Source organism: Hylobates moloch, unplaced genomic scaffold (genome assembly GCF_009828535.3).
Source record: "Hylobates moloch isolate HMO894 unplaced genomic scaffold, HMol_V3 SCAFFOLD_21, whole genome shotgun sequence".
NCBI classification, from domain to species: Eukaryota; Metazoa; Chordata; class Mammalia; order Primates; family Hylobatidae; genus Hylobates; species Hylobates moloch.
Genome location: NW_026652296.1, coordinates 26,330,955 through 26,349,696, shown reverse-complemented (window position 1 = coordinate 26,349,696; position 18,742 = coordinate 26,330,955). Strand labels below are relative to the sequence as shown.

Genomic DNA, 18,742 nt, shown 5'->3' with positions numbered 1-18,742 from the left:
GAAGTCTTCCATACAGTTCCAGGCTCATTAACACTTTCCAGCTGGAAACCTTTCCTTCCACTCATCTGACAGCCCACTCTTCCTGTTCCCTCAACTCTCTTCTCACAATTCTTTGTATGTCACATGTTCAGTATTTGATCTTCTGTTTTTGAGTTACACATGCAATATTTTTCACAGTCATGTGATGATGCTGGGTACTGGTATTATAAATGACTTTTAGGGGGTTATATATTTTTCTAATTTTTATATTATTGATGTAAAATTTGTAGCACAAAGGAAAAAATGGTCATTTTGGAGATGAGGATTACATATTTGTGTAGTATTTTAATTTTAAATAATTTTAAATGTTAGGTAATGTTTGCACAGGTTTTTTTTAAACCAAACCAAAGTGTATTGGCATTTATCCATAACTATGTGACACCTCTTTGAGACGCAAACTCTCTTGTGTTATACATTGCCGGGGAAGGGAAATCAGAACTCATAAGCTTGCTGTCAGATAATTTGTTAAGTTGTTAATAGTTTCATCACTTTTTGGTTCTTTTTAGAATCAAGATTTATTTGCTACATCACAAAGTAAAGAATTTGATCCTCTTGGTCCATTGCCACCCGGATGGGGTAAGTCACATGAGTTTCTTCATTGAGTTCTGTCATTTCATTTTTGTTTTCTTCCAATTCTGTCATTTTAAAACAGATGTTTATGTCTGATACTGTGCTCTTGCTTGAGTGAATGTCTGGGAAGTTTTTTTTTTTATATATATCAGTTTAATTCACAAATAGGCATTAAATTCTCCAAACATTAAGTGGACTGTTTATAAACTTTTATATACACTCATAATTATTTTACTCTCCTACAGTTTAAAAATACTGATCACCCAGCAATAAAAAAGGAATGGGCTATTGATACACACAGTAGGTCTGGGTGGACTTCAAGAGTAATTTGCTTGATAAAGAAAGTCAGTCTCAAAAGATCACATCCTGTGTGATTCAATTCATATAACATTCTCAAAATGACAAAACTAGAGATGGAGAACATATTAGTACTTGTCAGGAAACAGGGTAGGTGGGAAGTGGATACAAATATTAAAAAGTAACATAAGGAGGTTGTTACGTGATGATGATGATTCCATCAAGATCCACAAGATGATTCTGTATCTTGATTTTGGTAATAGGTGATTACATAAATGTATACGTGAGATAACGCATAGAACTATACATTTACAGAAATGAATTCAGCTTTTAAACATGGTGAAAATTTAATAATGTTTGTGGTTAACAATAATGTACCAATGCCACTTCTGTGGTTTTGATGCTGTACTGTAGTTATATAAGATATCACCATCGGAGAAAAATGAAGTATATGTGAGACTTTTTGTGTGATTTTTTACATCCTGTGAGTAATAATTAATTCAAAATAAAAAGCTTTTTAAAAAATTGTGATCACATTGGTTCTCCTAAAACAAGGTTCACAGTTTGGTTAAGTTGGCATTATCTGATAGAAGAGTGGAAGGAGCACATGTGAAGGTGTCAACTTCATGCCCTACACCATGGAGCTCATGAGCGTGTCCTGTTATTGAGTATATTTGATATCTTAGTTATTAAAATAGACCTTAATAGACTTTAAGCTGGACCTGCCCTACTAGGTTCTATTTTATAGTGTTATGTAACATTCACAGCATTATATAACAAGGTTTCAGAATAAAGATGGCAGTATAGAAAGTTTTGCATAGAAGCAAGATAATAATATGTTATAATAGAAAGTGGAAAACAACATAAAGCCCATTGTGGAACCAGAGTTTTGTCTTCAGGAGCTGAAGATATTTCATAATACTGGGATAAATTCAGAAAGTGATATTTCTAGATTGGGAAAAGTTGGTCTCCAAGATATATTGCTCTAGCAGTACTGAGTAATGGAGAAAAAATGTTGGTGTGTCAAGATCACATGAATCTGGTTAATAAATGCTACTGGGGGTATATGCTTTTCTTTGAGAAATCTCATTGCTCTTATTTAAAGGTATCTATTCTCAAAACACTTCTGTGAGTCAAAAAGGTAAAAAATGTATTAGGCCATACTTAAAACTGTTATTGTTATTAGCTTATAACAACAGGAGGACATATGAAAGTTGTAGGCCCGGTGCAGTGACTTACACTTATAATCCTAACACTTTAGGAGGCTGAGGCAGGTGAATCGCTTCAGTTCAGGAGTTTAAGACCAGCCTGACCAACATGGTGAAACCCTGTTTATACTAAAAATACAAAAAAATTAGCTGGGCGTGGTGGCGCATGCCTGTAATCCCAGCTGCTCAGGAGGCTGAGGCAGGAGAGTCACTTGAACCCAGGAGGCGGAGGTTGCAGTGAGCCGAGATCGCGCCATTGCACTCCAGCGTAGGTGACAGAGCGAGACTCCATCTCAAAAAAAAAAAAATTAGCCATGCATGGTGGTGCTTGCCTATAGTCCCAGCAACTCTTGAGGCTGACGTGGGAGGATCACTTGAGCTTGGGAGTTTGAGGCTTCAGTGAGCCGAGATCACGCTATTGCACTCCAGCCTGGGTGACAGAGCAAGACCCTGTCTCAAAAAAAAAGAAGAAAGCAAGTTGTGAATTTCTGTCTTTACCAAAGCTTGGCAGCCTGGAGTTAAGGAGTCCTCTGCCTCTATTGAAGCCTAAGACTGGTCAGTGAATGGTTAGTATGAAGTACTTTAGAAGAGGGGATGTTGCCCTTACAAGGCATATTAAACTTAACCTGTCAGATTGCGTTCCCAGACATGGATGGTTTTATTTCTAGAGTTTCCCAGCTTTATTTCTAGAGTTGTATGTCTTATGTTAGAGAAGGAGAAAAAAACTCATGCACTAAAATGATATATCCAAAGGATATGTATTTATCCTCTTAATTTTGTTGCAGGCCAGGCATGGTGGCTCACACCTGTCATCTCAGTGCTTTGGGAGGCCGACGTGGGAACATTACTTGAGCCCGGGAGTTGGAGATCAGCCTGGGCAACATAGCAAAAACCTGTCTCTATAAAAAAAGACAAAAAATAATCTGGGTGTGCTGGAACACCTCCTAATCCCAGTTCCTTGGGAGGCTGAGGTGGGAGGATCACCTGAGCCTGGGAAATCAAGGCTGCAAGTAGGCCAAGATTGTGCCACTGTGCTTCAGGCTGGGCAACAGAGTGAGACCCTGTCTCAAAAAAAAAAAAAAAAATGAGTTGCAGAAAAACTATGACCTGCTTCATGGTTATGGTCAGAAATAAAACTGTTTTACTCCTTCTCTAGGGCAGGTGTAGAAAAAAATGCCTCTTGCTTATAGAAACCTGAATTGTGAGCTGCGTTTCCTTTATCAGAAAAGGCTTTCCTGCAAGCTGGTCCTTGCCTTCTGTATTCATCATTTTCTTTATCATCCAGATCTTTCTCATTTTTACTTTAGCCAGCAACACTTTGCTAAAATATTGTGTTAAAGATCCAGCTTAGCCAGGTTATTAGAGTTTTGTTCTGCTATTTTACAGTCTGCTTATTTTTAGGTTTCACATTCCTCATGTTGAAGTAGCGCCCCTTCCTACAGGTGTTTATGATTATCCTACTCAGACTGAGCACTGCTTTATGACTCCCTGCCTTTGGGGCATATACCAGTGACAGCACTGGTACTATATCAGATGAAGCGACCCACCCGACATACCTTCAGGATTGACCCAGGTTGATAGAATACCGTCTTACAGCTTGCACCCTTTCAGACTTTTATATGCTGGGACTAGACATTACTACCTCATAAGCTGACAATGAATAATTTGTTTTTTAGAGATGGGGGTCTCCCTATGTTGCCCAGGCTGGAGTGCAATGGCTGTTCTCCAGCATTGTAATTGCACACTACAGCTTTGAACTCCTGGCCTCAAGCAATGCCTCAGCCTCCTGAGTAGCTGGAATTACAGTTGTGTGCCACCATGCCTAGCTAGGCAGTGAAGAATTTTCAACACATGAACATACTATAGAGGATAAAGAACAAAGAATACTTTTGGTTCACCAGTATTATTTAATAGGGCTTTGTATACGTGCTTTGCCAATCAAGTATGACGATATTCTCTCATTTTCCTAGTCACCGTGAAAGAATACATAGAATGACAAGAAGTGTCTGTTTTTTACTGTTTTATTCATCAAGTCAGGAAGTGTTCTAATGTGCATTTGGATTTGATGTTCAGTAATTTCAGTATTGTTTATCATGTGATTTTTCAACAAAGTAAGAAATCATTTCTACAGCCACAGCACTTCCTCTCATTAAGTAGATGAGCCTTCAGTTCACAAATGTGTCAAGGCTGATCTCAGCAGCATATACTTAGAATATGTATGGGAAAAATGTTTACTATTAGTTTTCTCTTGCCTCACGTTATCTTCTGAAAGGAAAATCTCAGCCTGAAATCTGAACTTTGCTGACAGATAAAAGATGAACGGCCATTACAGTGGCTCATGCCTGTAATCCCAGTACTTTGGGAGGCCAAGGCTTGTGTCCAGGGGTTTGAGACCAGGCTGGGGCAACATTGTGAAACCCCATCTTTACAAAAAAAAACAAAAATTAGTCGGGTGTGGCATGCATATAGTTCCAGCTACTTGGGTGGCTGAAGTGGGAGGGTTGCTTGAGCCTGGGAGGTCAAGGCTGTAGTGAGCTGTGATTGTATCACTGCACTCCAGCCTGGGCAACAGAGTGATACTCTTTCAAAAAAACAGAAGGAAGAAAAAAGTTGAGTGTGTGCTCAGCTGTATACTTAGGGTATTATGTTTAGGTTATAAAAATTATTTGGATATATATTTTTAAACAAGAAAGAGAATTCTGGCCGGGTACGGTGGCTCATGCCTGTAATTCCAGCACTTTGGGAGGCCGAGGCAGGTGAATCACCTGAGGTCGGGAGTTTGTGATCAGCCTGGCCAACATGGTGAAACGCTGTCTCTACAAAAAATACAAAAATTAGCTGAGAGTGGTGGTGGGCGTCTGTAGTACCAGCTATTTGGGAGGCTGAGGCAGGAGAATTGCTTAAACCTGAGAGGTCAAGGCTGCAGTGAGCTGAGATTGTGCCACTGCACTCCAGTCAGCCTGGGTGACAGAGCAAGGCTCCGTCTCAAAAAAAAAAAGAAGAAGAAGAAGAACAAAGAGAGAATTCTGGATTCTGCAAATTTTTAAAATTTAATGTGACTGCCAAGACATGAACTTATCTTGCTGTCATGTTAACAAGAGCAAGCTGTAACACTGTGGGTGATTATGTTTTTCTTTAGAGACAGCCTTTGAATTGGTGATAAGCTTATGCGCTGAAGATGCCTTGACCAGCAAAACCTATGTGTCATGAGAGGCAGAGTCCCACTTTTCTGTATATTATGCACATTGGAATTCTATTTTCATGTTAAGCTCAGCTGACATAGAAAGTAGCTTTAAATGTCAGAAGCAGGTTTGTGATACTCACTAGTTACATCCATTGTAACCTCTGTTATCACTGCTACTTGAAATCATGGAATTATGTTGGAAATAAAATTAAATATTACTACCAAATACGAACTTGACAAGACTATAATTTGGCCTAAAACTGATCCAAATGATCTCAAGTGTTATTTGAAAAATAGTTACCAATTTTTCTTTTTTCTTTTCCTGGTTTTTTTTTTTTTTTTTTTTTTTTTTGAGATGGAGTTTTGTTCTTGTCGCCCAGGCTGGAGTGCAATGGCATGATCTTGGCTCACTACAACCTCTGCCTCCCGCGTTCAAGTGATTCTCCTGCCTCAGTCTCCCTAGTAGCTGGGATTACAGATGCCCACCACCATGCCCAGCTAATTTTTGTGTTTTTAGTAGAGACGGGGTTTCGACCTGTTGGCCAGGCTGGTCTCAAACTCATGACCTCAGGCCATCTGCCTGCCTTAGCCTCCCAAAGTGCTGGGATTACAGGTGTGAGCCACAGCGCAGGACCATTAGTTAACCAATTTTTCAAACCACAGGAAATAAAAATTAGCCATGTCAACATGGATTAAGCTTAATTTTTTTGTTTAAAATGCTGATTTTTAGAAACTAAGCTTTTTAAAAAGTTTGAATTCATTCTATGATCTTTAATACATCAGTTATTCATTTTGAGACATGTTGAACAAATAAATTAGGATACAGGAAGAGTCCCATCTTTTGAAGAATTCATTGGTAATGGGACAGAGAAGTCAGTAGTTCTAAAACAGCAGAACTGTTAAAATTTCAACTCTATTTAATTTGTTTATTAAAAGAGAAAATGATATCCACATTTTGTTTTTTGTTTGTTTTGAGACAGAGTCTTGCTCTGTCGCCAGGCTGTAATCCATCTCGGCACACTGCAACCTCTGCGTCCCGGGTTCAAGCAAGTCTCCTGCCTCAGCCTCTTGAGTTGCTGGGACTACAGGTGCACACCACCATGCCTGGCTAATTTTTTTTTTTTTTTTTGTATTTTAGTAGAGACGGGGTTTCACCATGTTGCCCAGGTTGGTCTTGAACTCCTGAGCTCAGGCAATCTTCCTGCCTCAGCCTCCCAAAGTGCTAGGATTACAGGCACGAGCCACTGCGCCCAGCCAATATCCACATCTTCTAAACCTTAATGGGGAGATTTCAGGAAAGCAGGTAAAATTTTGTAGACTGGGAACAAGAAAACAAGGAGAATCCTAAAGCAAGAGGCAGTTGAGGAACAAGCAGCAGCTTTAGATGCAGTAATTAGAGAACTGAGTTCTGCTTCCTATCCCTTGTATAGAAAGTTACTGTAGATATTTAGGATTTTGGAACTGGGTATATTAAGGAACGAGATATGTTCAGTATATTAAGAAATAAGAATTTTTTAGTTGAATAATGCCTAGCACATACCTTACATTATATTCCTTATTTTGTAAATATATGTATGTATATATACACACTCCCAAATTACATTATATTCCTTATTTTATATATATTTTTATATATTATGTGTGTGTGTGTATGTGTGTGTGTGTATATTTTTTTTTTTTTTTTTTTTGAGACAAGGCCTCTCTTTGTCACCCAGGCTGGAGTGCAGTGGCATGATCTCAGCTCACTGCAGTCTTGACCTCCCAGGTTCAGGCAACCCTCCTGCCTTAGCCCTGGAAGTTGCTTCTCTGTCCCATTACCAATTAATTCTTCAAAAGATGGGACTCTTCCAGTATCCTAATTTTTTTATTTGTTCAACATGTCTCAAAATGAATAACTGATGTATTAAAGATCACAGAATGGATTCAAACTTTTTAAAAAGCTTAGTTTCTAAAAATCAAGTTGTGCAAGTTATGGGGCTAAGGCAGGAGGATCGCCTGAACCTGGGAGGTCAAGGCTGTAGTGAGCTGAGATCACGCCACTGCACTCCAGCCAGGGTGACAAAGTGAGACCTTGTCTCCAATATATATGTGTGTGTGTGTGTGTGTGTGTGTGTGTATTTATGTATACAAATGTATATTTAATATATATTAAATATATATATTAGTGGGCTACCAGCACAGCCCACTAATTTTTTTGTATTTTTTTTTAGAGATGAGGTTTCACCATGTGGCCCAGGCTGGTCTCAAACTCCTGAGCTCAAGCAATCTACCTGCCTTGGCCTCCCAAAGTGCTGGGATTATAGGCCTGAGCCATCCTGCCTGCCACCTTATTATATTTTAATGAATGAAATGATGTGGTATGGGAAAAAAAAATCCCTAAATGGATACCTGAGTTTCCATCTCATCTCTGCTACTTAATTCTGAGGTTTCAGGTAGATTATTTAACCTATCTGAGTTTTCTTATCTTAAGGATAAAGATGAATTCACCTACCCTATGGGACTATTAAGAATAAAATGAAGGTCCTGTGTAAAAAACTAAATAACTGTTCATTATTCTTGCTGCTGTTGGTTGGATTGAGTAGAAAGGTCCTATGGTTAGGACATTATAAAGTACGTCTACTTAGCGTCTAAGATGTAATATTTCTATAACTTCAGTAAGGATGTGCATTTAATAGTCAAAGAATAAATTAAACCTTTTAAAGCTGTGATTTAAAAACTATAAAATAAACAATGAAATGAGAAACGGGCAAATTCAGATAATTTTATTTTACCTTGAGCAAGAAGACTATGCCAATGCTAATGCTTTGCTTTCCCCCGCCCCCGCCCTTCCCAAAGAGAAGAGAACAGACAGCAATGGCAGAGTATATTTCGTCAACCACAACACACGAATTACACAATGGGAAGACCCCAGAAGTCAAGGGTAAGAATAGTTACTTGTGTATATTTAATCTTTTAAAGATTATACCTTATTTCTAACAACTGAAGAAGATCAAAGTTCATATTCTTTTGCCAAAGATCTAAAACATTAATCACCTACATGCTTTGGAAAGAGAAAATTATACTATTATTTTCATCTAATGGGAAGTTTGAAGATTTCTTCAAAGTACAGGAAAAAACTTTGGCTGGGCATGGTGGCTCATACCCATTATCCCAGCACTTTGGGAGGCCAAGGAGGGAGGATTGTTTGAGGTCAGGAAGACCTGCGTAATGCAGTGAGACCCTGTCTCTACAAAAAAAATCCCCAAAAGTTGGGTGTGTTGGCATGTATACCTGTAGTCCCAGCTACTCGGGAGACTGAGGTGGGAGGATCACCTGAGCCCAGGAAATCGAGACTGCAGTGAACTGTGATTGTGCCAGTACACTCCAACCTGGAGGACAGGTTGAGGCCTGTTTCAAAAACAAACAAACAAACAAACAAAAACAACAACAATAGAAAAGCAAAAAAAATTATCTGGCACGTGAGAATATACTTACTAACATATATATGTATTATTTTTAATTACTAAGAACAGATTAGTGATTCTAAATCAGGGTTTCTGGTTTCTTAACCTGAGATCACTGGTTAAGAATCCAGGGTATGTGGCTTCAAGGAGGAAGAAAATACATATTCAGTTTCATTACTCTTCACTGGAAATTTAGTATCTTCTTCCATTATGAATGTAGGCTACTACCATGTAGGATTAAGAATGCCTAGGACTTTGCCATCAGTAGAAGTCAAAGGGTGTTAAAAAAATATTCTGTTGTTGTTGCAGATATCTCTAAATACTTGTTTACACACATAATTACAAGGACTTGCTAATTTATTAATAAAGAGATATATATATATATTATCACAAAAGTCTCCCTTTGTTGCCCAGGCTGTTCTCAAACTCCTGTCTTTAAGCGATCCTCCTGCCTTAGCCTCCTGAGTAGCTGGGATTACAGAAATAATGTTTTGACAATTATGTATATATAATGGTTTATCTTTGTAACATTTTATAATAGTATGCATTTTAGTTTGCTAGGGCGCCTTAACAAAGTACCACAGAGGAGGTTGCTTAAACCACAGAAATGTATGTCTCAGGGTTCTGGAGGCTAGAAGCTTGAGATGGCGATGTCAGCAGGGCCATGCTCACTCAGAAGATACTAGGAAGAGATCTGTTCCAGGTCTTTCTCCTGGCTTCTTGTAGCTCCTTGGCTTGTGGCAGCATGAATCCAGTCTTCACATGGCATTCTTCCTGTCTGTATGTCTATCTGTACCCAGATTTCCTATTTATAAGGACATCAGTCCTATAGGATTAGTGGCCCACAGTACTTCAGTATGACCTCATCTTAATACATCTGCAGTAACTCTGTTTCCAAATAAGGTCACATTCTGAGTTATTGAGGGCCAGGATATAAACATGCATTTGGAGGGAGGACACAGTTAAACCCATAACAGTCTGTAATACTATGCATTTATCAGACTGCCAGAGGGTTCCATTCTGCAAGGAATTTGGCAGACTGTACAGTCGGAGGGCACAGTCCTCCACAAAACTGCTGCCCTCACTTGAGACATCAGCTACAATATTGGGGGTCCACAGGATGACTCCAGACCAACTGCCTACAAATTTGGGGGCTCCCACCACCACTCTTAGGTATGATAAGTTACTAGAAGTACTGAGAACTCACTGAAACCTCTTACAGTCACATTTATTATAGAGAAAGGATGCAAAATAAAATCAGCAGAAGGAAGAGGTGCACAGGGCAGAGTCTGGGAGGCTCTGAACATCCAGCATTGTGGTGGGACAGTACACATTGAGGTTGAGTATCACCAACCAGGGAAGTCTCTGGTATCTAGGGTTTTTGTTGGGGTTTGATCACATACTGCCCTCTTGGCTGACCTTTTGTCTCCAGTCCTTACTGGAGATTTGAGCTAATGCCCTTTAGTCTCTAGTTCCTCCAGAGGTTGGAACTGATGCGCCATGTCCCACAGCCTCCATTATAAATCACATTATTGACTGTCCAGTGATCAAAGCCTCCAGGCAAACAAAGATAGTCCCAATACGTAGTGCATTCCAAGGGCCTAAACATCACCACCAAGTTGCTAAGGGCAAAGGCCAGACCTCTCTTTTGGTATAATTATAATTTTGAAAACAGATATTCCATGGCTGAAAAGTTTTAAAAACTTTTGTTCTGAAGGTATGGTTTAGGTTGCACTGAGCTGAGATCACACCACTGCATTCCAGCTTGGGTGACAGAGTGTGACTCTGCCTCAAAAAACTAAAACTAAAAATAAATAAAAGAAGATATGCTTTCAACTTAAAATAGCTTTTTCTGCCTACCAACAAATGACCATTTTCTTTTTAAATGGAGTTACTGCATTTACTTAAATTTATTCAGTTTCCATAAAGGAAGAATGAAGAATATCACAGATAACATTTTCTTCCTCTTTAGAATTTTCTAAGAATAGAATTGAAGAAGTCACCTTTCTGTAATTTGCTACCATTTTTTTTTGTTTCCTCTTAGATGTTTAAAGTTTTATAGCTAAAGTTAGAATTCTATTTTAACAACACAGATGACCTAGTTCTGTCTAATTTATTTTCAAGACAACAACTTGTTACTGAGGCTATCTTGCAAGTATAACAATTGAGAAACCTCTTTTTTACATTTTTGGTAGTCTGTTTTATCTGACATTTATATTCAGTTAAGTGAATACAGGTTTGTTGTTGTTGTTGTTGTTGTTTGAGACAAGGTCTCAGTCTGTCACCCAGGCTGGAGTGTAGTGACATGATCATGGCTTGCTGCATCCTTGACCTCCTGGGCTCAAGCAATCCTCCTACCTCAGCCTCCCAAGTAGCTTGGACTACAGGCGTGGGCCACCACACCCAGTTTTTTGTTTTGTTTTGTTTTGTTTTGTTTTGTTTTGTTTTGTTTTTGTTAGAGACAGTGTCTCTATGTTGCCCAGGTTGGCGGGAAGTTGTTGCCAAACACACAAACTGAAATACTTGATTAAATGATGTCCTGGTTGGCCGGGCGCGGTGGCTCACGCTTGTAATCCCAGCACTTTGGGAGGCCGAGGCGGGTGGATCACGAGGTCAGGAGATCGAGACCACGGTGAAACCCCGTCTCTACTAAAAATACAAAAAATTAGCCGGGCGTGGTGGCGGGCGCCTGTAGTCCCAGCTACTCGGAGAGGCTGAGGCAGGAGAATGGCGTGAACCCGGGAGGCGGAGCTTGCAGTGAGCCGAGATTGCGCCACTGCACTCCAGCCTGGGCGACAGAGCGAGACTCCGTCTCAAAAAAAAAAAAAAAAAAAAAAATGATGTCCTGGCAGTATGTAGGAAATACTTTAGGAAGACCTAAAGAGAACGATCAGTCTATAGTTGTAGTAGGAGTAATAACAATTACAACTTGAGGGCTCACTGCCACTTTTTACCTGTCTCATTTATTCCTCATCTGTCTCGTAGACATTGTTGTCTCTATTTTATGGACAAAGAAACTGAAGTTTAATGAGATTAAGCAGCTTGTCTAGGGTCACAAGAGTTTTCAAGGTATAAAGATAGGTATTAAGGAGGTGGCATGGAATACTTCATAAATAACATTTTAGGCCATGTGTAGTATCTCAACATCTGTAATCCCAGTGCTTTGAGAGGCCAAGGTAAGAGGATCACTTGCAGTCAGGAGTTCAAGAGCAGCCTGGGGAACATAGTGAGACCAGTCTCTACATAAAATTTTATAATTTAACCGGGTGTGGTGGTGTACAACTGTAGTCCTAGCTACTAGGGAGGCTGAGGTGGGAGAATTGCTTGAACCCAGGAGTTTGAGGCTGCAGTGAACTCTGATCATGCCACTGCACTCCACCCTGGGCAACAGAGTGAGATTCTTTCTCTTAAAAGAATCTTTTTTTGAGTTGCCTTAGTAGAAAAACAATAGATAATATGGGACAAAGGGAAAGCCTTCATTTGGAGGTGTGGCAGACCATATCTTATTTAAGGAAGTGCTGAGTGGCCTACACTGTGAAATCATGGGATTCATGAAAGGGAGTTAGAGGTTTGGGTGCAAAGGGAACATTGAGGCTAGAGTATAGAGGCTGAGTGAATGCCATATGAAGAACTTTAGATCTTAATCATTGGTAATGGTGGAACAGTGATAGTACTTTACAGAGATAACTAATTTAAATAAGATCTCTGTTTTAGGATGATACTCTGTTAGCAGTGTCAGTATAAGAGCAGGCCTAGAGTGAGATCAGATAAGGAAAACGAGTTAGTGGCTGTTCAAAAAATGCAGAAGATGGCTGGGCGCGGTGGCTCACGCCTGTAATCCCAGCACCTTGGAAGGCCGAGGTGGGAGGATCACAAGGTCAGGAGTTCAAGACCAGCCTGGCCAACATGGTGAAACCCTGTCTCTACTAAAAATACAAAAATTAGCTGGGCATGGGCGTGGTGGCAGGCACCTGTAGTCCCAGCTGAGGCTGAGGCAGGAGAATTCACTTGAACCTAGGAGGTGGAGGTTGCAGTGAGCCAAGATATCGTGTCCCTGCACTCCAGCCTGGGCGACAGAGTGAGACTCCATCTAAAAAAAAAAAAGCAGAAGAGAAACAAAGCCAGAGAAAGGATGGTTTTGAGGATTGGAAATAGAGATGAACATGAAGACTTCTAAGGCAGAATGGTTAGAACTTGGTTAACAAGATATTTAGGATGAGTCATTAGCTAATGGGGAACATAAGCCAAGTAGATGGCAGAAGACTTGAGTTGTGGTTGATGGACTTTGAGTTTAACCTGTTTGTAGGATGTCCACATAGAGATGTCTAGTATACAACTGAATTACTGAACTGAATGGTTTTCTAAAATATTTCTGCTATGTTTATTGATATTTGTAGCTTCTGTACTTGGCAAATAAGCAACTCTTTAATATTTTTATGTTTTTTCCTGTGTTTTGTAGTCAATTAAATGAAAAGCCCTTACCTGAAGGTTGGGAAATGAGATTCACAGTGGATGGAATTCCGTATTTTGTGGACCACAATAGAAGAACTACCACCTATATAGATCCCCGCACAGGAAAATCTGCCCTGTAAGTTTTCTAAACATTGTAGATTAAGAGTAAAAAACTAGTCCTTCAGATTTTGATATAAAGATTTGTATTAGCAAGAAGTGGAAGTCTTAGTATTTCTTGAGTTAGCTTGACAATAGGTTTCTATTCATTAAGTATTTTGCATTTCCATCTCCGTCTTGGATATTTTATCCTAGAGATTTTCATATTTGTTACCATTTGTTCACACAGCACTAAATGAAACTATTTAGAATTTATAGGTATTGTACTGCTTACCAATTATCTCTGATTTCCGATTTTCAGCTTCTTTCATTCCCGTAACTTTTTGACTTTAAAAAAGCTCTCATTACTTCTCCCCCACCCCATTTCTGAGAAAGTAACCTTTTGATTTGCTTATTTGCTTTATGACTTTTTTTGTGGGAAAATACATAACCTAAAGTTTCTTGTTTTATGTGTACAGTTCGGCATTAAGCACATTCATATTGTTGCATAATCATTACCACCATCCATCTCCAGAATGTTTTCATCATTCCACACTCAAACACTGTACCCTTTAAACAATAACTTTAACAGACCTGGTAACCAGCCTTCTACTTTCTTTCTCTATGAATTTGACTACTCGAAGTACCTCATATTATTGGAGTCATACAATATTTATGCTTATGTCTCTGGATTATTTCACTAAGGTCATGTCTTCAAGATTTATCCATATTGTAATATGTATCAACATTTTCATTCCTTTTTGAAGCTGAATAATATTCCAGTGTATGTATATATCACATTTTGTTTATTCACAGATATTTGCATTGTTTCTGTTTCTTGGGGGGTATTGTAAATAATGCTACTCTGAACATTGGTATATAATTATCTGCTTGAGTCCGGGTGCAGTGGCTCATGCCTGTAATCCCAGCGCTTTGGGAGGCCAAGGCGGTTAGATCACCTGATACCAGGAGTTAGAGACCAGCCTGGCCAACATGGCAAAACCCCATCTGTACTAAAAATACAAAAATTAGCTGGGCATGATGGTGCACACCTGTAATCCCAGCTACTCGGGAGTCTGAGGCAGGAGAATTGCTTGAACCCAGGAGGCAGAGGTTGCAGTGAGTCAAGATCACACCACAGCACTCCAGCCTGGGTGACAGAGTGAGACTCCGTCTCAAAAAAATACCAAAAACTAAGTATCTGTTTGAGTTCCTACTTTGATGACTTCTGTATCTATACCCAAAAGTTAGGGTTAGGGTTAGGGTTAGGGTTAGGATGACTTTTGTATCTATTGCTGGATTAAATATTAATTCTGTATTTAATTTTTTGAAGAACCACCATACTGTTTTTCAGTGTCTGTGCCAGTTTACATTTCCACCCTAGTAAAGAAGAATTCCAATTTCTGTACATTCTCATCAACTCTTCTGTTTTTTTTTTTTCTTCATCATCATCGTCTTTTTTTTAAATAGCCATCATTAATGTCGTATTTCATTGTGGTTTTTCTTTGTATTTTTCTAATGATTTGTGATGTTGAGTATCTTTTCATATGCTTCTTGACTATTTGTGTATCTTTTTTGGAGAAATGTCTCTTCAAGTCCTTTGCCCATTTGTTGTTGTTTTTTTTTTCTTTCGCAATTGAGTTTTAGGTGTTCTCTATATATTCTGGGTGTTAATCCCCTATCAAATACGTGATTTGCAATTATTTTCTCCCATTCTGTGGTTTCCTTTTTACTGTAGATAGTGCCCTTTGATGTATAAAACATTTTAGATTTTGATGTCTGATTTGTCAATTTTTTCTTTTCTTTTTTTTCTTTTGAGACAGTCTCGCTCTGTCGCCCAGGCTGGAGTGCAGTGGCGCAATCTCAGCTCACTGCTAGCTCCACCTCCCGGGTTCAAGCAATTCTCCTGCCTCAGCCTCCCTAGTAGCTGGGACTACAGGCGCCTGCCACCACGCCCGGCTAATTTTTTTTTTTTTTTGTATTTTGTTTAATAGAGATGGGGTTTCGCCGCGTTAGCCAGGATGGTCTCGATATCCTGACCTCGTGATCCACCCACCTCAGTCTCCCAAAGTGCTGGGATTACAGGCGTGAGCCACCGTGCCCGGCCTATTTTTTCTTTTTTTGTCGTTCTTTCTTTTTTTTTTTTTTTGAGACGGAGCTTCACTCTTTTTGCCGAGGCTGGAGTGCAATGATGCAATCTCGGGTCACCACAACCTCCGCCTCCTGGGTTCAAGCGATTCTCCTGCTTCAGCCCCCCGAGTAGCTGGGATTATAGGCATGCACCACCACACCGAGCTAATTTTGTATTTTTAGTAGAAGACAGGGTTTCTCCTTGTTGGTCAGGCTGATCTCGAACTCCCGACCTCAGGAGAGCCGCCCACCTAGGCCTCCTGAAGTGTTGGGATTACAGGTGTGAAGCTCCACACCTGACCTGTCAATTTTTTCTTTGTCACCTGTACCTTTGGCATCATATCCAAGAAATCATCGCTAAATCCAGTGTCATAAAGCTTTGCCCTAAGTTCTTTTTTTGTGTGTGTGAGATAGGGTCTCACTCTGTCGCCCACACTGGAGTGCAGTGGCAAGATCTCAGCTCACTGCAACCTCTACCGCCCGGGTTGAAGCGATTCTTTTGCCTCAGCCTCCTGAGTAGCTGGGGTTTTAGCTACACACCAACACGCCTGGCTAATTCTGGTATTTTTAGTAGAGAGGGGGTTTCACCATGTTGGTCAGGCTGGTCTCAAACTCCTGACCTCGTGATCCGCACCCCCTCAGCCTCCCAAAGAATAGGGATTACAGGCGTGAGCCACTGCGCCTGGCCTGAGAGTTCTTTAATTTTAGCTCTTACATTTAGATCTTTTATCCATTTTAAGTTAAATTTTGTATATGGTGTTGGGTAAGGGTCCAACTTCATCTTTTTGCATGTGAATGTCCAGTTTTCCCAAGCACCATTTGTTGAAAAGACTGTCCTTTCCCCATTGCATGATTGTGGCACCATTGTCAATAGCATTTTACCATATATGCAAGGGATTATTTCTGGGCTGTTTATTCTATTGGTCTGAATGTCTGACTTGCCAGTACCACACTATAGCTTTGTAGCAAGTTTTCAAATCAGGAAGGTATGTGTCCTCCAACTTTGTTCTTTTTTCAGGCTTCTTTTGGCTATTCAGGGTCCTTTGAGATTCCATATGAATTTTAGGGTGGATTTTTTTATTTCTGAAAAAAGGTCGTTTGGATTTTGATAGGGGATTTTATTGAATGTATAGAATCAATAAAATCTATATTGATCGATACAGATTTGATATCTGTATCTATTTGGGGTAGTGTGGTCATCTTAACAATATTAAGTCTTCCAATCCATGAATGTGGATATCTTTGTGTTTTCTTTAATTTCTTTCAGCAGTGTTTTGTGGTTTTCAGCGTACAAGTCTTTTGCCTTCTTGGTTAATTCCTAAGTATTTTTTATTCTTTGTGATGCTATTGTAAATGGAATTGTTTTCTTAATTTTCTTTTTTTTTGAGACAGAGTCTCACTCTGTCGCCCAGGCTGGAGTGCAGTGGCGCGATCTCGGCTCACTGCAAGCTCTCGCTCCCGGGTTCACGCCATTCTCCTGCCTCAGCCTCTCCGAGTAGCTGGGACTACAGGCGCCCGCCACCACGCCCGGCTAATTTTTTTGTATTTTTAGTAGAGACGGGGTTTCACCGTGGTCTCGATCTCCTGACCTCGTGATCCGCCCGCCTCGGCCTCCCAAAGTGCTGGGATTACAAGCGTGAGCTACAGCGCCCGGCCTAATTTTCTTTTTATATTGTTTATTCTTAGTATATAGAAATGGAACTAATTATTTTATGTTGACTTTGTATGCTACTACTTTCCTGAATTCACTTATTCTGGCAGGGTTTTTTGTTGTGGAATATTTAGTGTTTTCTTCATGAAAGATCATAGCTTCTGAAAACAGGTAAATTTTCTTCTTCCCAATTTGGATATCTTTTATTTATTTATTTTTTTTTGCTTGCTTAATTCCTCTGGCTAGAGCTTCTGGATACTATGTTGACTACAAGTGGCGAAAATAGGCATTCTTATATTGTTCCTCATCTTAAAGAAAAAACTTCTAACCGTTGAATGTGATGTTTGCTGTTAGATTTTTATATGTGCCTTTTATTATATTGAGGTATTTTCCCTCTATTCCTAGTGTTTCCTATCCCTGTTGTGGAGTGTTTTATCATGAAAGTGTATTGAATTTTGTAAAATCCTTTTTTGGTATCATTTGAGATGATCATGTGATTTTTTCCCCCCTCATTCTGTTAATGTGGTATATTATGTTGATTTTTCATAGGTTGAGCCATTTTTGCATTCCAGGAATAAATCCTACTTAGTCAAAAAGATTAAAGTATGCTTTTAATATGCTGCTGAGATTTTTTTGCTGATATTTTATTTAGTATTTTTCCATCAGTGTTCATAAGGGATGTTGGTCTGTAGTTTTCTTATAGTGTGGCTTTCTTAGAGCAAAGGTGGTTCCCTGTTACTTTCTAATTTTATACTTCTACACATTAACAACTTTTATGTTTAAAGCAGAAACTGGGAAATCAGGCCAATTTGGTATTAATGAAATTGCAGAGGTAATTTAGATATGGGAATAAATTACTGATAATATTATTCTATCATTTAGTTACAATAAGTTTGGGTGCATATAATAGAAAACACTAAAATAATAGTGGTTTATGTAAGATAGAAGTGTATTTGTCCCCATCATTTAAAAATAGTCCAGCAGGACTTACACCACACCATTACCATTGCTCAAAAAAGAAGTTACAAGAAAAATCAGGAAATACTTTATTTCGAATAATAATTAAAACACCACATATCACAATTTGTGGGATTTAACTAAAGTAGTCTTCAGAGAGAAACTTTTTGTTTTAAAACAGTAGATGAGAATATAGGAAAGATAAAATCAGTGATCTCTGCTTTTACATTCAGATGATAGAAAAAGGAAAGTTATTAAACCTAAAGTAAGTACAAGAAAGGAAATAAATAAAAGCAGAACTCAGTGAAGTGGAAAAGAAACAATGGAGCACCCAAAGTTAGAAGATAAATTTTTGGTAAACGGCCGGGCGCGGTGGCTCACGCTTGTAATCCCAGCACTTTGGGAGGCCGAGGCGGGCGGATCACGAGGTCAGGAGATCGAGACCACGGTGAAACCCCGTCTCTACTAAAAATACAAAAAATTAGCCGGGCGTAGTGGCGGGCGCCTGTAGTCCCAGCTACTCGGAGGCTGAGGCAGGAGAATGGCGTGAACCCGGGAGGCGGAGCTTGCAGTGAGCCGAGATTGCGCCACTGCACTCCAGCCTGGGCAACAGAGCGAGACTCTGTCTCAAAAAAAAAAAAAAAATTTGGTAAACAATAATATTAACAATCCTTTGCCGGGCGCGGTGGCTCAAGCCTGTAATCCCAGCACTTTG

General features: G+C 39.5%; 1 protein-coding gene across 4 annotated transcripts in view; it reads left to right on the top strand.

The window, feature by feature from the left end:
• The window catches only part of ITCH (itchy E3 ubiquitin protein ligase), a 170,613-nt gene that overhangs the window by 85,350 nt on the left and 66,521 nt on the right, over positions 1–18,742 (top strand). For all 4 annotated transcript variants that reach the window (XR_009211553.1, XR_009211554.1, XM_032141887.2 and 1 more), the window contains 3 exons: positions 546–615; positions 8,134–8,218; positions 13,201–13,329. Coding sequence is in view for 2 of the 4 variants with exons in the window: in XM_032141887.2 (XP_031997778.1) it covers positions 546–615; positions 8,134–8,218; positions 13,201–13,329 (284 nt within the window). In the remaining 2 variants the exon portion in view is untranslated. The remainder of the gene's footprint in view (positions 1–545; positions 616–8,133; positions 8,219–13,200; positions 13,330–18,742) is intronic.